The 22,743-nt window shown below is 49.0% G+C and overlaps 1 protein-coding gene across 4 annotated transcripts; it reads right to left on the bottom strand.

The window, feature by feature from the left end:
• Nucleotides 1–648: 648 nt before the first annotated feature.
• On the bottom strand, nucleotides 649–21,208 carry col11a2 (collagen, type XI, alpha 2). Of its 4 annotated transcripts, none has more exons than XM_049751352.2 (64): nucleotides 20,673–21,208; nucleotides 16,470–16,631; nucleotides 15,794–16,004; nucleotides 15,545–15,707; nucleotides 15,348–15,470; nucleotides 13,309–14,274; nucleotides 12,417–12,536; nucleotides 11,360–11,605; nucleotides 10,809–10,862; nucleotides 10,667–10,708; nucleotides 10,528–10,590; nucleotides 10,382–10,456; nucleotides 10,193–10,279; nucleotides 10,059–10,115; nucleotides 9,936–9,989; nucleotides 9,808–9,861; nucleotides 9,684–9,737; nucleotides 9,558–9,611; nucleotides 9,439–9,492; nucleotides 9,315–9,359; nucleotides 9,128–9,181; nucleotides 9,014–9,058; nucleotides 8,884–8,937; nucleotides 8,780–8,824; nucleotides 8,637–8,690; nucleotides 8,515–8,559; nucleotides 8,371–8,424; nucleotides 8,264–8,308; nucleotides 8,146–8,199; nucleotides 7,960–8,067; nucleotides 7,789–7,842; nucleotides 7,659–7,712; nucleotides 7,540–7,584; nucleotides 7,419–7,472; nucleotides 7,290–7,334; nucleotides 7,151–7,204; nucleotides 7,023–7,076; nucleotides 6,887–6,940; nucleotides 6,617–6,814; nucleotides 6,489–6,542; nucleotides 6,279–6,386; nucleotides 6,096–6,203; nucleotides 5,930–5,983; nucleotides 5,796–5,849; nucleotides 5,557–5,718; nucleotides 5,433–5,486; nucleotides 5,307–5,360; nucleotides 5,167–5,220; nucleotides 4,981–5,088; nucleotides 4,861–4,914; nucleotides 4,701–4,754; nucleotides 4,566–4,619; nucleotides 4,432–4,485; nucleotides 4,070–4,177; nucleotides 3,937–3,990; nucleotides 3,702–3,863; nucleotides 3,580–3,633; nucleotides 3,365–3,400; nucleotides 3,226–3,279; nucleotides 2,871–3,150; nucleotides 2,695–2,804; nucleotides 2,496–2,564; nucleotides 2,187–2,423; nucleotides 649–2,062 (listed from the first exon to the last, which is right to left on the bottom strand). In XM_049751352.2, exons 1-64 carry the CDS (start codon nucleotides 20,788–20,790, stop codon nucleotides 1,916–1,918), a joined length of 6,309 nt encoding a protein of 2,102 aa, XP_049607309.1. In that variant the 5' UTR covers nucleotides 20,791–21,208; the 3' UTR covers nucleotides 649–1,915. The 4 variants fall into 4 exon arrangements, with proteins under 4 accessions (XP_049607309.1, XP_049607308.1, XP_049607310.1 ...); XM_049751351.2 differs by having other exon boundaries at nucleotides 13,309–14,277; nucleotides 20,673–21,206; XM_049751353.2 differs by lacking the exon at nucleotides 13,309–14,274 and having other exon boundaries at nucleotides 20,673–21,187.
• Between the last annotated feature and the right edge of the window lie 1,535 nt (nucleotides 21,209–22,743).

Here is a 22,743-nt window from a genome sequence, read left to right as displayed (position 1 = left end):
TTTTAATTTGCACAGATAAATCGTTAAAAAAAAAGCACAGATTTAGCCACACTTTTGAAATTGTCGATAAAAGTGAACTGAAGTGGTCAGTAACACTCACGTGAGTCTTTTTGGGTCTTGCTGGCACGTAATGGAGAAGAGGAGCATGGTTAAGGTCCACAAGCTTGGTCTTCTTATTTAAGTGCACTTCCCAAAATCAGAAAAATCCTTCCAGGGAAGCTTGCATTACTTGGTGAACAAACATTAAACTAAAGTAGCAAAGAATAAATTGTTTAGGGTTTGGTGCATGAACTTATGAGGCACAATCTTGACAAAGAAACAATTAGGCTTAAATAATGAATAACTCCATCCAATAGACAAAATCATAAAGAAGCATTCGTGTAAAACCGCACACTCAGATATGTTTCATTTGTTTTCCCATACGGACTCATTATATAGCGTCACCAACAGTGCCACCTTGTGGACAAGCTTTGTAATGCAAGCGCTGCTGTTGAAGAAAAACACAAGTCAAAAAGGTCCTTTTAAAAAAGATGATATATTACAGGAATTATACTTACACACATTATAAAATAATACTTCTCTTTTTCAGCACCATATTTTTTTTCTTCACGTTGAAATATCTTCAAATCAATAAAAACAAACTAGCAATTGAGGTCATTCTCTCTGAAGGACTTTTTTTATTTCGTTGAAGGATTTCGTGGCCTTCCCCGCCCACTTCCCTGATATATCTAAAATTAAAATCAACAGCAATAAGATTTAACAAACAAAAACAAAACAACAACAAAAAAAATCCACAATATGGCTAACAAAGACTGGAAGGCCAAGTGGGGTTGGGGTGGGGATCTTCTGCCCTTCCCCTCCCTCCCGCTCACCAATACCTTCTGCCCACTGTGGTCTCTCGCACCGACGTGAACGGTTCAGACGTGAAAGTCAAAAGCAGCGGCAACAGAGGTGGAGATAGTCACCTTTTAATGTTTACACTGGGAGTGGAAGCAACATTGAACAGCACAGGACAGTCCAGGGGGGAAACACAATCTGGCATAGCCGCAGATTCTTTGGTCTGATCTTCTGAAAAGGGGCCGGTGGCAGAAATAAATACAAATGAAATATACCACATGTGACGGCGGGAATATTTGGTGGTCCGTTTCTTTCCTTTTTTTTTTTTTTTTTGTTTAATGTCAAAGCACCCTGTTTTGTTCTTAAATAAATACAATAGAATAGCGCTATGTCTGTACAAATGGAATGTAATGCACATTTGCCCAGCTGGAGGCTCAATGACATGATAAGAGGAGAAAAACGGAGTCAAACTTTTGGCACAATTAGCACTTTTTGCCACACGCGTTCTCTCAGGAAAACAAAGATTTTTATTCAGCGAAGATGGCATCACGCCACATTTAGTTGGTAGAAGGAAACCCCCCCAAGATGCGATCACGCGAACAAGTTGGAGTTTTTTTTTTTTTTTAAAGGAATTCTGTGGTTCTTTAACACGTGGAAGAGGTGAGAGACATCGGGGGTGCAGAGAAGGCGGTGTGACGGAGGAGTGGAGGGGCGGATGGCAGGTGGGCGGGCGGAGGGAGGGCGGCCTGGGGGGTGGGGCTTTTTTGGGCCGGGCCCCCCTTTTTGATGCTGCGTCACCGGGAAGAAAACGCTCCCTCTCGATGATCCTTCCCTCCGAGACCTCTTCAGAACTTTTTTTTTTTAGTTATTTATTTTACGTCCATTAGTTGTCGGGAGGATGCTGCGTTGCTGGGGCAACACCATCCCTGTGTGTGTTTGTGTGTAAGTGTGTATGTGTGTTTACGTGTGTGTGTGTTACATATCATTTACAAGTTAATTTACAAATTTTTGAGCATGAATGGCTTGTATGTAGGTGTCTCTAAGTGCGTGCGTGTGTATGTGCATGCATGTATGTGAGTTAGCCTTGGAAGCACACAGGTCCCACTTCAAATCCAAACTGTTGGTTACTCTCCCCAAAGTCCGACACTTTGATGTCCAGCAGAGGAAGATGTTCCACCTGTGGTGTGTTGATCTCCAGCACTGTCCTATCGAAGCCTTTGCGATACTGTCGAGAAGCGCAGGAAAAGGAAAATTCAGTCAAGACAAGTTCTTCTTTGATTTGATCCACCAAAATCTTACTTAAGATTCATTTGAAAGGATTTTAAGATGAGACATAAATGTGGACTCACAGAACATCCGTCCACCAGCGCTTTGATGTACGGGTTGGTCTCGTAGCTCAGCTCCTCTTCGTTAGCGGCCTGGAAGTGCAGCGCCCTATCGTGGTTGTCCTTGGCGCTCTGGTCGGCCCAGGCCACCGAGCGGTGGCAGTGGTAGGTCAGGTTTTGGCGGGCGACCACGCTCAGGAGGCGCAGGAATCCCAACTGGACCACGCCCACTGGCTCGCCGTCAGAGTCCACGTAGGAGAACTGTGAGGAGGCGGCAGTTGATGATGACGAGAACCACTTAGAAGGAGGTCTTCACGTTGAAGAGCAACTCACCTTTCCGCCGGTGGCAAACTCACTGTACCAGGAACCTGGAGTCTCTTTTTCCCACGAGTCCATCTTCACCTGCCACCACAGTCAGAGCACACAACTGCTTACACCACTGGTGTCCAAAATACAGCCTGTGGGTCATTTTGTGTCCCACCCTCCGTTCTCTCACTGTTCTAAAACAACTCTTAATATGTCAGGGACTGACCATGTTGATGTTCTTGTTGGGATACAGGCACGTCTCACCGCTGGTGAAGTTACAGAAGATCTTGAAGGAATCTCTGGAGCAGCCCTGGTTGGGGTCAATCCAGTACTCTCCTGTTTTTGAGATAGAGTGAGATGGTAATGAATTGTGACTTGTTGCAAAGAACAAAGTCGACTTACCGTCTTGGAGCTCAGGCTGGCTGAGGCGGAGATCTTGGCAGGTTCTTGCGGGACTGTCCTGCGTTCCCATCGGGAAGCGCATGGTCTCGATCTCCTGTCGTAGTGAGTTGAGGGAACCGAAGATCTCTTCCATGCCCTCGCTGGGCATCAAGAACTCGGCGCCGGCGGTGTCGGAGGCGGGCATCTCCAGGTCGGGGACCATTTGGCTGGCGTCGATGGAGCGCTTGGACTTGGGACTCCTTTGGATGGGGAGCGGCTGGATGACCTCACCAGGTGGGCCCTGGTGGTGATGGGGGGCAGAACCAAGAGTGAGTCCACCATGTTAACATTTGAATAAAGGAGAGAAGTTACATACAGGAAGTCCTGGAGCTCCTGGAACACCCTTTTCTCCTTTGGGACCAGATCCTCCCTAAATACAAGCGGAAGAGAAAAGATTCAGAAGGAATCGCGGCAACCCCTCCACTTGCTCAGCAAGATTCAGGAACAATACTCACAGAGGCACCCTTAGCTCCTTTGACTCCTTGAGGACCCTGAAAATGACAGAAAGTGTTAGAAGACCTCAGTGGGACATAAAGCACTCTGAATTGAGGCGCCTGATGTATTAAGGTTTCAAATAGTGCTCTCTAATTTTTGTGTTTACTCATTAAACAACGGTGTGAATAGTAAATAAAGCCCAAGGTCTCCTAAAGTATGACGAGAAGGAACTCACAGGAGGACCAGGAGGACCAGCAGGACCGAGAGGTCCGGTGCCTCCAGGCATTCCCTGTAAAAAGCAATCAAACATATCACAACCATTCTCATCAAGTCCACAAATGTCCCAGTAAGACTTACAGTTTCTCCCTTGGGTCCGCCAGTTCCGTGGGGTCCGGGTAGACCTCGGTCTCCCTTCTCTCCCTGTTCTCCCGGAGGTCCGATAAGTCCAATAAGACCTGGATGTCCCTTCTCTCCTTTAGCACCAGGGTCTCCACGCAGACCAAGCAAACCCGGAGGTCCCTGGAGAAACGACACAGTTAAGCACAGCAAAGGGAAGATCTTCCCAGCAAAGAGGACCACGTCGGAGTCTTACAACAGGTCCAGGTGGTCCCTTTGGTCCTGCAGGGCCAGGAGATCCTTGCTCACCCTAAAAGGAATACACACGCAATTTGAGACCAAGAGAAATTGTGCATTCCTTGATCCACAAACTCCTATCTTGAACAGACCACTGATCCTGGAAGACCTCGCAGACCCTCAGTTCCTGGTTTTCCTGGTTGGCCTTGAGGACCGACGGGACCTGTCTTTCCTGGTGGGCCGAGTGCACCTGTGTCACCCTGGAATGAGGGGACAAACACAAATCAATAACCACGGAAAGAAGAGTGATTGTAAACTATTCAGTTGAGTGTATAGTGCTAAAGGTGACCACTGGAGGCCGCTGTTTAGGCTTCACCTCATCACAGGAAGTTTAAAAAAAGTTTTTTTTTGGCCAGACTTTTAATTTGTAAACATAATAAATAGAGTATTGCTAACAAATTATTATAGGCATGACACGGATTGCAAAATGGAAATTATTGGACTGTGGACCGACCTTGGTTCCCTTCTCTCCTTGCCGTCCCTCAGGTCCTCTTGTTCCAGCAGGACCCTGCAAACAAGCAAAAACAATTTATGACCTCTGAAGAAATTGATGTGATTCTTCACTGAAGCTAGAAGCTGTGATCTTACTCTCTTTCCTGGTGGGCCAGGAGGTCCGTTCTCTCCGGGTGGACCTGGCGAGCCCTGGAGGAGAAGAAGAGGATCGACATCTGTGACATATTTGAAAAGGCTTCACGCGAATAAAACAATACGTTTTGCACGTACAGATTCTCCCTGTTCGCCATTTTCTCCTTGCTCTCCTTTGGCACCATCTTGACCCTGAGAGGAGGGAAAAAAAGAATTGATTGAAATTCTCTGGTTCTTTTCAACAACCAAACGAATAATCCACGAGAGATTTCTGGAGTTCAACGAGAGGGATACTCACTCTGGGTCCGACCTCACCGGGGGGACCAGGATCACCGGGGAAGCCAACTGGGCCCTAAGGACGGCACCAGATGTTAAAACGGAACAAACGACAAGATAGGGATAAACGAAAGAGTCATACAGGGTTTCCTTTAGGTCCATCATCTCCAGGCCTTCCTCGTCCTCCAGCGGCGCCAGCCGTTCCAGGTTGTCCGGCCTCTCCCTTCTCTCCGCGCTCGCCTCGAGGACCCTGGCAGTCGACCATTTGTTAGCTGGACACGAATCAACCAGCATCATTCTTATCTCCCTTCCCACCGAAAGATCTCACCTTCTTTCCTGGTTCTCCTCCGATTCCAGGTGGCCCGGCCTCTCCAGGCTCTCCCTATGGAGTGTAGTGAAGTTGTTAGTGGGCAGGAAATTACAAATGCCCCTTTATAACATTAAAGTGGGAATTAAATGTTTGTGTACCTTCTCTCCACTAGGTCCAGGATTACCCAAACCTCCAGGAGGACCTTGAGGGCCCTGAACAACACACAAGTTTCAGTCTAATATCATGAAAATCTAGTGTTCATTTTATAAGGGTTAGAGACTCACATCAGCACCGTTGGGTCCAGCAGGGCCGCGGGGTCCTGGTGGGCCAGGAGGTCCCTGTAGACACGTGCACGTCCGGTTGTTCAGCTTTATTCATCACATCTTTGGCGAGAGTCTCCACACTCACCAGAGGTCCAACGTCTCCGTTCTCTCCCTTCTCGCCTGGTGGTCCTGGCAGTCCCTGCAGTCCGATGGGTCCGGGTGCACCGGGGAATCCTCGGGATCCTTCATCTCCTTTGGCACCAAAAGGCCCCTGTTGGCCCCTTGGACCAAGCTCTCCATCAGCACCCTGCACAGAAGAGAAGAATAAAAGGATGACGCTGACCTGCTGGAGAGGAGAATATCAAGAAGAAGTACGGTACTCACGGCTGGACCAGGTTGGCCGACGGGACCCATGGGCCCGGGTGGACCAGGAGGTCCCTATGACACATGTATAGAAGGATCCGTTGAACAAAATGTGATTTCATTTTTCATTTCCTTTGTGGCTAAGATGCACTTACATGCTCTCCTTTGCCACCCTTGGCTCCCTTCTGACCAGGCTCGCCCACCTCACCCTGCAACGGAGGAGACCAAAGATGTCATGACAAGGACATAAACCATAAAACTGAACCTGGATGGTTCTCAACATGCAATTGGACAAACCACACGCTTTTCACTGTCACTGACCTTGTCGCCATCCTCTCCAGGTCCTCCTGGGGATCCAGCTGGGCCCGGAAGACCCACTGGACCTTGAACTCCATCCCGACCGGCAGGGCCGATTGGGCCTTTCTCACCCTGAGGTACAGCAATAACCACATTAAAAAAATGCTTACAGAATCAAACGCTCGGACAGAATCCACAAACACTTACAGGAACGCCTTTCTCTCCGGCGTTGCCAGGGGGTCCTTGTGGGCCTGGTCTACCAGGAGGTCCGACTGGTCCGGCAGTGCCAGCGGGCCCTCTCTCTCCAGGAGATCCCTATAAAAGGTTGTAAAATTTGCAGACTGCATTAAATGGACTCCCGGCAGAAAGCCGAAATACGCTTCCGGTGCCACTTTTAGAAATAGTTCGGAAACGTACAGCAGGTCCAGGAGGTCCAGCAGGTCCTTCGCTTCCCTTCAGTCCTCCACCGCCCTGGAAGAAAAAAAACAAAAGAGTTGAACTCGGCGGACAATAATATGTGGTGGGACGGCCCACTGGACACTCACGGGGGTACCAGGCAGTCCTCTCTCTCCAGGGAAGCCTCTCAGTCCAGGGGGTCCATCTTTACCTGGACCTCCTGGGGGGCCCGGGTCTCCCTTTGTGCCTTCCTTGCCTGATGGGCCAGAAAGTCCCTGCTCTCCAGGTGGACCCGGGGGTCCGGGATGGCCACGCTCGCCCAAGGGGCCGGTCTCTCCAGATGGACCCTGGAGAAGAATCACGGTTGAGAAACACGGAAAGGAAATTGACGATTCCTGCGCAGTCGTGTCTCAACTCACCTGAGGTCCCACGACTCCAGGAGGTCCTGGTGGACCCATCTTTCCTTGGAAACCCTGATAAAAAGACATCCAGTGATTATCTGTCACCAAGGCCTGATTTTTCCTCTCACAAAAAAAACATGAAAATTGAACTCACAACTTCGCCTCTCTGTCCGGGGTGTCCGGGCAGTCCATCCTTTCCTGGTGGTCCCTGTGAGGAAACACCCGAAAACATTCAGATTCACGTTTGCTAGTCTCTCGCCAGAATCAACCGCTGTCACTCACAGGAGGTCCCTTTGGTCCGGGGAATCCGTTGGCTCCTTGAGGTCCAGGCAGTCCCTGCATGGTGACAACAGCAAAGCAGAATCAGGAAGCTGATCTACAAGCTGAGAAGAGAACCATTCAAAGACAAACCAGAACTCACCCTCTCTCCAAGTGGACCAGGGGGGCCGTCACTTCCTGAAGTTCCCTGTCGAGCAACGACAAAGAAACGAAACGGTGAAGCGAAGAATGTAAAGTATTGAAAAATAGAGAAAGTCAAGGAAATTCTAACCTTAGCGCCTGGCTTTCCAGTGGCGCCTCGTGGTCCTCGCTGTCCTCTGGGACCCTGAAGAACACAGATGGTGAAATGATGGCAAAAACTTGGACGTCTGTGAAGGATAAACCAAGCTTACTGTTGGTCCTCTTTGTCCTCTTGGGCCTGCTTTTCCTGCCAGACCCTGAAAGGCAAAACAACAGTTACAAACCAAAACCAAAAATAGTAACATCACTCCAGAGGTCGGACATTCCTTACCCTTGTTCCTTTCTCGCCATTTGAGCCAGGGAATCCTGGAGATCCTAGAGATCCCTACAAGACAAAATGATTGGATCGAACAGCCGCACAGTACATAGGACCAACAAAACCTTTGAGCTGATCTTCTTACCTTGGGTCCTTGTCTTCCGGGGTAGCCGGGAAGTCCGGGAACGCCAAGTTTTCCCTGAAACCACACGGTGGTCTCTTTGAGAAGCAATTCAAAAACTCACTCCAGTTATTACTAAGGTTCCCCTCACTTGTCTTTTAAGAGAATCAAGCTCCCGGACGTAAGAACTCATACCTTCTCTCCAAGGGGACCGAGGGGACCGAGCTCACCGGGAGGTCCGACTCGTCCCTTTGGCCCCTCTGGACCGTCTTCTCCTCTGGGGCCTGACACGCCGATCTCACCCTGGGAGCCGGAGAATAGATGAGTCAGAGTGTCTGAAGGTAGTCAGAAGGCAAGAAAAGACCAATCGTTCCACGGTACCCTCTCTCCTTTGACACCAAAGTCTCCCTTGATTCCGGGGAAGCCGTCTTCTCCCTAAAGCCACCAAAAGGATGATCAGTCATACACTTGTTGCTTGAAGCTGGAAATGATCACGTACCTTCTCTCCCTTGTGACCCTTCAGTCCTCGGATTCCTTGCTCGCCCTGTGGGAAGACAGCATCAGAAGATTCTGGACCACTCCGAAGCACCGAAAGATTTAACTGACCTTGATACCACGAGGGCCAGGATAACCGATAGCTCCTTGAGGGCCGTTGGGGCCCTGCAGACAAATCCAAGATGTGAATTTAATCAATGCTAATTAGCATTTAGCTTGTTGGTAACAAGTTTCTGTATCGGATGCGCTACTTGCCTGGTTTCCTTTGGTGCCAGTGGGTCCCTCTTTTCCTGGGTGACCCTGAGGGGAAACAATGGTGGATTTTAATGACATCGTTCTGGTCAACACACAGACAGAAATCAAAAATACAAACTCACAGGAGGGCCGTCGGCGCCTGGCATTCCTGGCAGACCTGGTTTTCCCGTGGGCCCCTGGAGGACAAAGAATGGGCTCCATTATAGTTTTTTCTGGATTTACAGTTTCTTAATGGACTGGTCAAGGACCCCCCAAAAAGTCTTACCGTCTCTCCTGGAGGTCCATTGGGTCCCTGAGGTCCTGGCATTCCCTGTTGGAAAAAAACACGTTAAATGTGTCGACTCTGAATAAAAAGTTAGCGTGTTTTACCTGAGTTCCTGATGTCCCCTGCTGACCTGGAGGTCCGGGCTCTCCTTGAGGACCCTGGAGAAGAGTTAAGCAGGTCAACGCATGGTTGAATGGGGTGAGAAGCAAAGTGAGTAGATGACAAGACACTGACCAGGTTGCCCTTAGGACCAACGGGCCCATCATTTCCTCGAACACCCTAAGAGAAGAAGACAAGCTTAATTAGGGAGTTGCTGGAATGAAAATAAAAAAAACTCTCGTGACTCACAGGAGGGCCGGGAATTCCTGGAGGACCTTTAGGGCCGAGCAAGCCACGAGGTCCCTAGAAGGAAAAAGGAAGAAAAAAAGATGTTCAAAGAAAAACAAACCAATCATGTCTACTCCGAGAGTACCACAAATGACAGCCTCCAAAAAAGAGGACGCTCGCTATTGCCGCTCGCCAGGAAAGTACTTACTGCTTCGCCGGGGAGACCTCTGGGTCCGACCTCACCGTCATCGCCCTGAGAACACACAGAAGGACAATGTCAAAACAGATGTCGATCTGACTGGAGCAGTTTTCACATTGCTGCATCTCGGTACCCTTTCGCCGTCCTCTCCTTGAGGTCCTGGGGGTCCCAGTGAGCCAGTGTCGCCCTGTAAACAACAATAATTAGCCCGCGAAGACGAAACGATGCGTGACATCCTTAGTAAGCGCTCACCCTGTGTCCTTTGTCGCCTGGCAAACCCGGAAGACCATCAAATCCGCGGTCACCCTGAGAAGACATCCAAGCTGTTAGCGCCCACCTAGATTTTTTTTTTTTTTAGACTTCTAGGTTAGTTCAAACCTTAGTGCCTGGCTCTCCGGGCATTCCCCGGGCTCCATCAGCTCCAGCGCGGCCCTGTCGGAGACGGCCGGTTAAGAAGCGAGCAATGTCCAGCCGGCAACTTTGAGTACTCTCTAATACTCACTCTCCTTCCAGCTTTGCCTGGTGGTCCCATCAAACCTTGAGCCCCCCTGGGTCCCTGATGAATTCACAGAGCAGGTTCAAGGACGTCGAAGAAGATGACGACTACCGCTTAATTCTGATGGTTCTTACCTGAGGACCAGGATCTCCACTTTCTCCTTTTAGACCGTGACTTCCTGGATTTCCCTAAAAGAGACAAGTGCATCGTCTATAGTTGAACTAAAGCAATGCTCTGGTGGTTAGATGGGGTCATACCAGGGGTCCGGGACGTCCGGTGAATCCCATTGGTCCAGGAGGTCCTTTCAGAGCCATCTACAGGGTGTCAATAATGACATAGATTGAGCAAGTGCTTCTTGATTTCCTTCTACTGACCTTACAGCGCAACTCACCCTGGCCTGAGACAAAATGGCGGCAGCTTGGGCTTCCTGAGCAGACACGGCGGGACCCTTATCTCCTCCACTCTGGCCGAAGCGGAACTGTAAAAAGCAAACAGCGTTTGGACCGCAAGAAGGCTCAACACGTCCTAGCCAAGTCTTGGAGCCACAAAAACACAAGTATTTGCGGGTTGAGTGACTCACAGGCAGCATAACGGAGGATCCGGGTGGTCCGGGAACTCCGTCGGCACCGGGCAGACCGGCCTTGCCAGGAGGTCCCTGCGACAGAGCGAACTCGTGAGTCCAGTGCATGGTGAAGGCATACAGCTGACGGCCATGCTCAAACTCACCCTCTCACCGGGATCGCCGACAGAGCCAGGAGGACCGGAGCTACCAGGGGGACCGGTAGGTCCCTAAGAGAGGCAAAAAGGGAGGACTTGAAAGAAAGCACCTTTTGGGAAGAAAATGATGGAACGGTCATGAACTCACAGCAGGGCCTTCAGGTCCAGGTGGTCCCTCGATCAGCATGCCCTACGGAGAAACATCAAATCACATTTGGATCCAAATATTCTCCCAAAACTCATTTGGGTTTGGACAATAATCATAAAATGGCGATTGTGGGTCCACTCACAGGTTCGAGCACGGCGGGCTCTCCTTTCTCACCCTTTTGTCCTCTGATGGCCGCCTGAGGACAAACACACAAACATGGCCGACGACACGCCGCCGTCAATATTTGGTAAGCATTCGCCACACACTCACGCTCACAGTCATACTGAGTGGCGGGAAAGTAATCCCAAGGTGCTGCCCAGAAGTCATGTGAGCGAATAATTCCACTGACAGTGACTTCTTGAGCAAAAAAACCTGCCGGTGTCGAGAAAGGATCTCCTGCGCTGACCAACTGTTCTACACTCGGCGACATAAAGAGCATCGGCGCGGGAACTCCATGCGCTTTCAAATAGCTCTTTATGCACCGGACAAACATTTCAACCAGCAATGTGCTTGCCAATGGACTGTGGTCATCTTCACCTCTGGACTAATATTGGTAACATCAGCAAAATAAAAACTGGGAGTCAACGTGGTTGTAAATTGCCTTACATTGAGATTTTAATGCCAATGACAACTCCTGCCAGTTGAAATGTTTTTGGGGTTTTTTTTTTTGCCGCTGAAGCAAAAAGTACTTACGCCTGCCTCGTCTGTCACAGCGGACAGGGCGTGGTCAAAGTGGCCTTCCACCTCTCGGGTCTCGGGCCTGGGCTCTCCGTAGTCCCGATAGGAATAGTCGTATTCCTTCTGGCCCACGTCACCAGTCACATACTCCTCGGTGAAGCGGTCTTCTTCGACGCCGTTGAAGGCCGTGGAGTCCACCTCCTCCCCCGCCAGAGCCGTCTCCTCCTCCCCCGCCAGAGCCGTCTCCTCCACCTGCGACTGCTGCGGGGGTCCGAGGGTGCCCGTGAAGGAGGAGTGGTGTTTGCCAGCAGGAATGGTTAGGGAGTGAAAGAGTGTGGGAAGAAATGAGTCTTACCTTGTCAAAATAAGACGCACACATACACTCAATGTCTACACTCAGTTGTCTTTGGAGCTTAGCGTGTCTACGACAAAGGATGCTGAGGCTTCCACAAACGTGCTTTCAATCTAAAAGTGGAAAGCTCACGAGATGTGAGCTGAGCGGAAAAACAAATTTTCCCCTCAGCTGTGACTTACCCTTAAAATGGATTTGATGTCGGACCAGCGTCTCGATTGAGCTCGTGAATAACTTGAGTTTTTGGCATGAAAACCGAAGGATGAAGCAAACGACACAACGAGTGAACTATGAGAAACACACACCGAGGGTGTGGAATCTCTCTTGTTCACGGAGAGCTTCCGTCAAACACAGATGCGCCACATTCGGGTTCCTCTTTTGTCACAAGATGTTTGCGGTCATCTCTATTGAGATGACCACCAAACTGAGTCTTGGGGTTAAGGAAAAAAGCGGAGACCGTGTTAAAAGGGAAATGTGGCGCATGGTTCTTGGACAGGAGGCTTCTCCTTAAGTGGTCTTGTGTGGCGGCGGCGGACGCCAACAAAACTGTTGTGAGGTGTGAGGCACATAAGTAGAAAGTATGAGGGGGGACTGACATATTTTTATAGAATTTAATAAAAAAATATTTAAATGAAGTGTAAATTAACTGGACTCTTTCCATTTATTATTATTATTTTTTTTAATGACTCGCGGAAATCAAATCGTTGACGTGTGTGTTACCTGCGTGGGGTTCTCTTCCTGCGCGACCGCCTCACCCTCAGGCTCTGGCAGCGTCTCCTCATAGAAATAATCGGTCTCTGTGGGGGTGTTGTCAGCCTCGGTATATTCAGTGTCTACGTCCTGATTGGTCGTGTGGGCAAAAAAGAGAGAGAGGGGGGAGCAGGGAGGAAGTAAGCAGATTTGACCGGAAGAAGCGAAGGTTAGTTCAAAAGTCTGCTTGTGAGTGATGATGAGTTATAAGAAGAGAACACAAACAGCATTGTGGTTGTCTCGCGGCAACTCACATGTTTCACAAACATTTCGGAAAAGAAATGTCAAGCCGCCCGACGACTATAAACGTCGCTGACGTTTAGGGAGTCGCCGAGATGACATTTCTTTTCACTTTATGGCAGGACAATTCTGACGGGGGTTTGTTTGTGGGCCTAGGAAAGCCGACGAAAACATCACGAGTGTGATGTTAGCGGCGTTCCCGACCGGAACACAAAACAAAACAAAAAAAAGCAGCCTCACAAAACAGATCTCCGTCAATTCACTGCGAAGAATGAATTGACTGCCGGAGGTTTGCGTGAGGCTGCTTTGCATGACCAGAGGGGGGAGGAGCTTATTGGGAAAAAAAAGGCCATAGCTGCGGCACCGCGTGTGTCGTCCCGGTTCTCGCTCGTGTTTATCGCCAATCCGTGCCACATTCTTCCCGACAGTAGGTCCCCGTTTGTGCAGCTCGGAGGTACTAAGAAGGAACGTGCACAGCGAGCCATGCTTCACTGTGCACCCTTATTTCATATCATATGGGCAAGCCGGCCGCACAGCCATATGATATAGAAGCCCGGCATCCTGAAGGTCAGAATCTGACCTCCAGATGTCGGGGACATTCCGACCCAAACTAGAGTCGTACCTGTTGGTAACCGGTCTCATATTTCTTGACCGGAACTCCGTTGCCACTCAACGCCGTCTTGTCAAAAGGCGGGAAAGGTTTGTGGAGAGACTTGATGTTCATGTCCAGCACCGCCTTGGACTTGGTGGGTCGCGGGGGAGTGGGTCGGACAGGAGCGGCGGTGGTCAGGACCTTCTTCACGACGGATGACTTCTCCACTACCGCATTCATAGATTTGCTGACGGTGGGTTTGACCACGGGGATTTTGGAGATCACCGTTTTCACTTTGACTTCGGACTTGACTTGAGAGGTTTTCGATGCTTTTGTTGGCTCCGCCTTGGCTGCTTTTGTGGCTTTTGGCGTTTTGGTAGCTTCCACTTTGGATGCGGACGTTGCCGCGCTCACTGTCGTCTTCTCTATTTTGACGACAGTTTTTGTTTTTGTAGTGGTTTCAGTTTTGGCCCCTTTTTTTTCTACCACAGTAACTTTGCCGCTGCTCGTAGCTTTAGCCTCGCCGCTAACTTTGCTCTCGGTTTTTCCATTCACTTTGACCTTGACTTCTTTCACCTCGACGGCCTTGGACGCGGCTTTCTTCTCGGCGGAGGACTTTCCTCCAACCTTCTTCTCGACAACCACCTTACCGTTTCCTTTGACCTCGGCCGAAGTTTGCGCAGTTTTCCCCACGAGGGCTTTTCCGTTGGTCTTCTTCTCAACAACCACTTTGGCGCTCTTCGCCGGGGCGCTCGTGGTCTTCACCTGAGCAGCTGACGTAGTCTTGATCTTGGACAAGAAGACAGCGGTGGTGGTGGGCTTGGCGGTGGCCTTGGCGGTGGGCTTGGCGGTGGGCTTGGATTTAGGCGGCTTGGCCGTGGAAGACTTAGGAGCTTTATTGGGATGGGGTGGCTTGACTATTTTAAAGCTTCCACCCTTAGCGGGCTTAGCTGGGGTGGGCTTGGCTTTTGCGGCGGTTTTGGTGGGCGTGGCCTTCTTCTAACGGTTTATACGTGGGTTGAGATGTGTGATGTGTGCGAGCGAGGTGGCAAAGACACAGAAAGGAGAAGGAGACGTTTAAGGGTTGGGAGGGGGGGCACAGAAGGGGGAGGGAAAGACAAGAGTGGCTGTGTTGAGAAACAATGACATCAAGATGGCAAAGGTCTTGGGTGATTTACTGAGACTGCACAGGCATTACTGGATACAGCCGAGTCCTTCTTTGTCATTTGAACCAATCGGGAGCAGATTCAACTTCCCATCATTGACTCTCGTGACTGATCTCTCCAGTAATGCCGTTCTCAACATGAAACAACAAAGCGGCGTAAATGGCCTGATCACAACTGAGCCAGTTGTTGGGCGGAGACATGGAGGGCGTGGCTGTTACAGGTGGAAAAAAAAGAATCACCTGGTAAATACTCAGTCGGCTCTCAAGTCAAGTCGTGATTTTTTTTAATGTTCTCTAGAAATAAATTGGGAATCAAAGTAGAAGAATCATTTCACATTTGACAGCCACGCCCTTTCCACCGCCGCAACAACCCAGCCATGTGGACACATCAACACACATGACGTGTAAATAACAACAACAAAAAAACAATAAGCAGCGATGTTAAATTGTTGAGATGAGCTGCAAGGGGCCTGTTGCTTCCTCCTCATATTTGGGGTATTCGTAGTGGTCCTATCTTCATGGATACTTTGATGATCCATCAAAACCTTCAGAATTTGCTTTTCTGAACTTTCTCAGGCTTAGACGTGGACTCTCGGGTTCGAGTTTCATTCCAAATATGAAGGGAGAGGAGAGGAGCTGTGTGTATTCTCAGTGAAGTTAAACGAAAGCGCTCTGATGATGCGCCATCTGTAGTCCAAAAGGCTTTTTGATTTCTAAAAGTGGGCTCGCCCTATTGATGTCACAAAGATGAAGCCTTCTGGATTAAAGAGGACACCAAGAAGAGTCTAAATTCAACTTTTGCTGATAAGGGGAGCTTCATTGAAGATACCAAAAGTGATCGCACTCCCGTTTGGGCCGGCGGAACTGTTTAGACATCCTGTTGGAACACGCTTAAGCTACTCACATATGTGTTGGGGTCTTGCGCCTGCGTCTTGGGCAGGGGGGAGTCGCAGTCGGGGCTGTAGTGCTCACAGAAGTCATAAGCGGCCTGAGCGTTAGGTGCGATCAGAAGCTGCTGGATGTCTCCCTGAGCGGAAACACAGCCAGGACAAACGTCAGAAGGGAAGCCCCTCCCACTTTGTTAAACCTCAAAGTCCTCACCTGGAACACTTCCTCGTCGAGCAGGCGAGCTCCGAAAACGGTGATGCCGTTGGTGTCCACCTCGGCGTTGTTGCTACGGGGCAAAGCTCGGGTCATCTTCTTCTTGCAGTCCAGCATCAGTGTCACGTTCTTCTTGGACACTGAGATTGCGATGCGGTGCCACCTGCAGGCGGGAGGAGGAATACACGCGTGATGGGACGAAGGGTATGACACGTCGACCCCCCCTCAACCCCGGCGCTGGTTACTGACTTGCCGTCAGCCAGGTTGACGCCCTTGAAGAGCGGGTAGTCCTCGGGGGCCGGCTTGCCGTGCTGATCCTCGTACAGGAAGACGGGCGAGCGGCCGAGCTCAACGCCCAGCTGCTGAACGCCCTGCTCGCTGTAGACTGAGAGCAGGAAAGCCTGGAGACCGGCGTGGGCCTTCACCAGCGCCATAATGGAGAAGTTCTCCGGGAAACGACCTGCAGTTGACAAGACACGTAAGTCCAGTTCTTGTTTTTGTGCGAAAGTTAAGATAATAGGAAAGTAGTAATTTGGTTTTAATTGTGATCTCTATTTATTGTATTCTAGCATCACCACGTAGGTGAGAGTGAGGAAGAAGGTGCAGAACTTTCAGGTATGTACTTTCATCAGGAGCAAAGAATTAAGGGAGGTGACGTGGCGTACACAAAATGACAGTTGGTCTCAAACCACAAAAACTTCACTCAAGACCCTCGCGTGTCTCCTCACTCAGACACATAATTACAAAGCAGGTCGAAACATCAACGCACGACGATGATGATTGCAGGTTTGCCACGCTCGGGAATTTCATCACAAAAGTCGTGGCGGATCGAGCCGTGCTGCAAGTCCAGCCCCCGCGCCAACACTCCGACAGGGATAAAGTTTTATTTACTTTCATGTGGGCGAGCGCTTTTGCTCGGGCTTACCTGAGAAGAGCTGCTTGGTGGGGGCTGAGATCTGGGCCTTCTTGCTGATGCGGTAGGCGTGGTCGGGGCTGCTGGAGCGGCGGGACGTGCAGAAGCCCGGGACTTTCTTCACGCCCTCAGGGAGGGTGGTAACCTGCATGGCCTTCAGTACGTCCACGGGTTCTGCAAAGGAAGAGAAAAGAGATCAACTTCTGTCGAGATGAGATCAACGTCTTGCTATGCCGGGCTTTCATGTTACACCGTTTGACCCGCCGACGCTCAGACACGTCAAAATGAGCAGGTTAGGTCACAGGTGCACAATGCTGGCTTTGAGCGGAGAGCGCAAAAGGATGGGGGGGAGCAAGTGGCGCCCATGTACGTGGCAGCTACAGTAAGACTCAGTGTGCACCAGGGTGGAGGCAAGGGGCCCGATTGTGCTGTCAAAAGCCAACCTTGAGGGAACCAAAGATTTCTTTCAGAGCAAGATGGACAACTCCATTGGAAAGAAGCAAGTGGAACTGTCAGCCGGGGTTGAGTCATCAATTTTGGCTGCTTTCATGTTTCACCAGACTCACGTTTCCACGCTTAGAAAGTAAAAGTGTCACGGAGGAAAAGGAAAAATGGTGGGAAGTGATGACATCATCAGAGTGGAGCCATGATCCTCAGTTTGTTCCATTTTTGACAAAAAAGTAGCATTCACACTCAAAAATGCTGGGTTATTTTCCAAGCATCCAATTTGGGTTATTTTAAACCCAGTAGTGTTTTGTGACACGCAGAACATTTAGATGTTCCTCCACCAGATGGTGAAGATACAATTAACATGCTGCCAGTTTTGCAGTTCCAACTATATAGCAATTTTTCTATTTTCTGCACTGGTCACACCTAAGGACAATTTAGTCTTCAATGAACCTGACATGTGGAAGGAAACTAAAGTACCCAGAAAAACCAGCAAACACAGAGATCATGCAAACAGTACAAAAAGAACCTCAACCTCAGAACTGTGAGCCACTTTGCCGCCTCTGTTTGACATATAAACAATTCCTTGCATTATATATTTGCAATATGTGTCAATACCAGTGGTGTATAAACGCTGGGGGCTGAGGGGGCACCAGCCACCCCAACTCCCCATGGGATGAAGAAAGAATTAGTGCAGCAAAATTACTCCTGTTTTTTTTTTTTTTTTAAATGCCAATTAAAATATTTTTCCTGCTGTGGCACCAGTACAATACGGCACTCTGTTTCCAGCTCACGTGAGGCAGTACTGCCGCCAACACGCCCGCTAAAACAACACACCAACCTACGCCCGACTCGAGCCAGCCCAAAGATGAAAGTGGATTATTTTTTTTTTTTTTGGCATTCTGTCTTCATCCCTACCATAAACGCTCACAGCTGTCCGCCACCATTTACACGCGGTCATTGGGACAGGAGGCAGGACCCGGCCGCGCCCACCACATATGCACAGACAGTATACACACACACACACACACACACTGCTGGTTAGTATTCCACCTGTGCTAACCTGATAAACATCATTTGAGTTGTTTGGGAAGAATCTGCTCTGGTGGTACCGCAATGTCAAATACCAGACACACACTCCAGCTGACACGCTGACCTCTCACCTCTCACCTACGCACAACCGTCGCATTGTGTGGCCGGCGCCACACACACACACACACGCACACACAAAAGTCTAGAGTACGCAGAGGTCGCAGGAAGCTGACTCACAAATGATGATGGTGAGCCCTTAGCCTATACAAGATGCCACTAGATGGCGTCAAAACCCTGGTGAAGAGGAAAGTAGTAATTCAAAATCAAATTTTAATATAAGTATAATTTTAATACAAGTATAAATATTTTGGGGGGCGTCAAATGTTGGTGATATCTGGGAATAATTATCAGGGTTCAAGTGGCAACAGTTTGTTGTCTGGACAACAAACTTTTACCGGCTGGACCGCAAATCCTGTAATAGTGTATCTTGAACCATTTTCCAAGTGACCTGACATTTTGGTATAAGTTAGCATTTGCTCCAGATTTAGAAAATGCTTCCGCCCATCCGTTGACCACATGACGGTTAAGTACAGGTTTAAATATACGGAGATGCTAACAGGACATGAAATACTGAGATTTTTTTTTTTTTTTTAATGACCTAAAAGAAGACCTAGAAGATGTGAGTAAATAGTAAAGATTCACCAAAAAAGGATGAGAAAATATATGTAAATGGTGAGTCAGCTTTAAAAAAATAAATTAAAAAGACAATTTATGGGATTATGGGTCCAAACTGTCCTGCCACGTTTCACTGTGGCAAGTGTTTTCAAGTGGTGCTTGTGTTTGTGCATATGTGTGTGTGGCACTTTGGTGTCTCGTGCGGTTTCGGTGCAGCGAGGCCGCAGTCCCATTTTGGAAGCGACGGAGGCCGCAGTGGATGGAACCTGGAGGCCTTCAGTAGGACAAAGTCACCAGAATTCCACGCCGCATTTTTTTTCATCTGGACTACTTTGAGAAGTTTTACTAGCTTTTGAAGCAAAACACTTGGAAGAATGCAAGAAAATATTGGAAATGCCAGTTGACTAAAAATCCCAGAATACACCTTTCATGGGCTCTCTGCACCTGACAGAAAATCTAAAAAAAAAAAATAATTACCGTGCACCATTCTATAGCTGCCAGCTGTGAATTTTTGTTTCCAAACTATGCAACGCATGTGTGTCAATGTCTGGAAAAGACATGACGTACACGGACGCGATACGAAGAAGGTCCAGCTGACCTCCCGGGCCGCAAATTACAGTAAGCAGGAATAGCCTCGTCCGCAGACCGCGGCCTATCATTATGGCGCTGGCTATTCTGTCTCCTCTGTGGAGCGACGCCTAGACGTTCAAAACCGCCCAAAAGTGTGGGCGGACGCTCCATGTGATCCCTCAAACCTGCAGGGATGGTGCGGTTTTGAGAAGAAGAGGGTAAGGGAGGGGGGGGCAAATCAGCTGGGACTGGAGAAGGGACGAGCAAATTTGTGGATGTTAGCATTCAATGCTAACACCGCTTCCATATTTACTTATTTACACACACAAAAAAGAAAACTGTGGTTAAAATGTAGCTACAAAACAGCAGAGATGAGAAAAAGTGAGGCCAAGCTTCAAAAAGCACACGGTGACCCTTCGGAACCCTCAAGAAATTCTCAGACCAGTAAAGTTGACTTAACACTGGAGGTGAAAGTGAGTTGGAGAAATGATTCAGGAGGTGGAGGACGCCCTCACAGACGCTCCTTTCACAGGAGGCCGTGTTGTGTTTACCCAGGAAGACGGACAGGCACAGAGCGTCCTTTGAGGAGCTCCAGTTGACGCTTTGAAAAGGACCCGCACGGAGGAGGAACATCCATGTGGACAAAATGTTTCTCCTTTGAACAGATCCTCTTTCATTGCTCCTTAAGGGAGATGCGTCCTCGTTGCTCACCTGACATCTCACCTCCACATTTGTTATCATTTCAAACATGCAAAAAACGTGTCATTTTCCCATCACTATGTCTAACACAGGTACAAGAAAAAGTTGAATTAGGAGGTGGGGGGGGGGGGGGGGGGGCTGTGTACGTCAACTCTGTCATTATTAAAAGAAATGTATAGCATGGCGCATGCGTAAACATACACGTATGAGAGACACTGGGCACATTCTCCTCTGCACCAGCTCCCATAAGAAGCCATTCATGAGATGCAAAGTCCACATGGACGGCCAAAGAACACACCTGAGGGGGGGGGGAAAATGCCATTGGGGGGGGGGGGGGGGGTGACGTCACAATTGGACACATTGTGCAAAATCTGATTTTTTTTTTCTTATTGTAATGATTGAACAATCAAGTTGTAATCGATGGTTAACGTGCACGATGCTGCCGATTATTGGGGCGGGCGTCAACGTGCAAGTGCACCAGGAGGCACCAATGGGCGCCCTGGTGCTCAGGCTGCCATGCGTGGGCATGAGCAAATAATACGTGACAGCAAAAATTGGCACTTTTTTTTAAGGGTGCGGAAAAGTTAAGAGAAGTAACCAAATGTAATTTTTTTTAACAACCACAAGCAAAGACCTGTTAAATATTTGATTGTTTCCTACATTTGCATCCATTATGGACACTTTTCAATCTCATCAAAGTTCTTCATAGATGACCTCTAAAAAGTTCAATTCGACCAGAGGCAAAGTGGAGAACAGGTGAGCGCTATAAAAACTTGATGGAGGTGGTCTTACCTGCCTGTGCCAGGGTGCTCTGGCATAGCGCGAGCACCAGGGCCACAAGGGCCACGGAGGTCAGGTCCGGGCTCCACGGCCTCCGTTTCTTCCGGAAGGGGCAATTTGCAATATCCATAGTGAGCGTGGAGCGGCGGCTGCTGCTGGATGCGAGGGTGTCCTCTCCCAGAAAGCCAGCCGACGAGAGGCAGCCGACTGAACCTCCTGCGAGGTGACAAGACAAAAAAAAAGAAAAAAAGGAAGGAAGGACAGAGCCACCAAAGAGACGGCAGGGGGGGCAGAGAAGGCTTTGAGGGGCAGCCCTTAAAGCTCCATGGAGTCCGCCGAAGCGCGGGTCACAGACACCTGGAAGCTTGCGCTTTCTCACACCCTTCCTTCACTTTCCCGCTTCACTTTCTCCCACCCGAGTGAGAGTGTGTGTGTGGAGGGAGGGAGGGCAGGAGGGAAAGGGAGAGAGACAATGTGGGAGGGAGAGAGAGAAAAGTGAGGGCGTGCGTCTGTTTGGTGGAGACTTTCTAAAAAAAAAAAAAGAACTAGCACACACGACTGATATATAAAAAAAAATCTATTTATGATTATCTAGTCCATCTTTGAAGAAAAAATTATACGGTTTTAAAATCATCACGTCCCCTGCGGGACATGCAAGCGAGCGAGTCAGGTCGGCCAACCGGAGCTCTGTCCGTGCTTTAAGCCACGCCCCCCAAGCCACATGGGAGCTGATTGGTCTGTCCGACGTGGTCCAGTTTCGCCGCTCGTTTGATCAAAGTGATACCAATCCATCAATTAATGTCAAATGTCTCCCTAATTGAAGTTTTGAACGACTATAAAATGTGTTTTCCTTGCCAACAATCAAACTCTTAAAAACTTTTATAGTGTTAGTTTTACAAGACAAGATAAAATGCGGTTTCTTTTAAACGCATCGTCAGTGAGTCTACGTAGAAAAAATAGCCCAAAAAGAAAACGAGAAAAAACTTTAAAGGGGGCCATGTGGGGAGGGGAGGGGAGGGGAGGGGGGATGAGCTTTGATGGCGAAGGAGAGCGAGCGAGCAGCTGCACATCCAAACTATCATCTGGGCGTCTGCATCCAGCAATTATCTCAAAGGAATGTATAAAAAAAGCTAGTTTGGTTTTCATACCTACATATTACTAAGTAAAATATGAATTTCGATGTTGTCTGGAGCAAAAAACTAACCGTTTTACCGTCAGAACAAAAATGAGAACATGCCAGAAATGCTCAAGCAGGAAAATTCTGAACAGTGAACAATGTTTCTGGACCAGAGCTTAAGGGGTGCCAGGAAGCGACACAGGAAGTGGACGCTAAATTTGAAAGAAAATAATCTACAGTGGATACAAAAAGTCTACACACCCCAATTGGAATGCCATTTTTTTGCGATACAAAAGAAACCCCAAGATAAATAATTTCTAAACGTGACCAGCACAGCTCAATTAAAAAAAAAAACATACAGAGCAAGTGAGCTAACACGGTTGCATAAGTGTAGACACCCTGTTGGATGTGGCTGTGTTCGGCAGGAACCAATCACATTCCAACTTTGGTGAAATGCGAGTCAGCACAAAATGTTATCAGTAAAATATACGGCAATGTCATCACTGGTTGCCGTGGCAACATTCACAAGGTGCAGCTCTCAAACTGCATGACATCACGAAAGGTGCTGCGCTGTACATCTCTGCCGAGCGACAGGTGCTCCCCCGCAAAAAAAAGACGAGAGGAGAAAACGTGAGCCAGTCGAGCTCAGAGATGAAATATTTGGCTCTTGGGCGTCTCTCTCTGTGTTCCGAAAGTAGAAGCTTGTAATTAAACTAAAGCAGCCATGTTATATTGCTGACTTCCTTCAAAAGTCTGTACTTTGCTGGGCAGGGCACGCACACACCGCAGTTCACCAAAATAGATCATGGTGGAGGAAGGGAGGGAGGAAACGGTGGGGTGGGGGCGAGGGGGGTCAGGGGTGGTCTTTTCACGCTTGTGAGGGTCACGCAGAGAGGCGGCGGCGGCGTCACGCACGCCGAGCGCGATGGCCGAGGGGTGCCAGGTAGAGAAGGAATGTAGACGGAG

Source organism: Syngnathus scovelli, chromosome 19 (assembly GCF_024217435.2).
Source record: "Syngnathus scovelli strain Florida chromosome 19, RoL_Ssco_1.2, whole genome shotgun sequence".
Taxonomy (NCBI): domain Eukaryota; kingdom Metazoa; phylum Chordata; class Actinopteri; order Syngnathiformes; family Syngnathidae; genus Syngnathus; species Syngnathus scovelli.
This window is presented reverse-complemented; position numbering and strand designations above follow the sequence as displayed.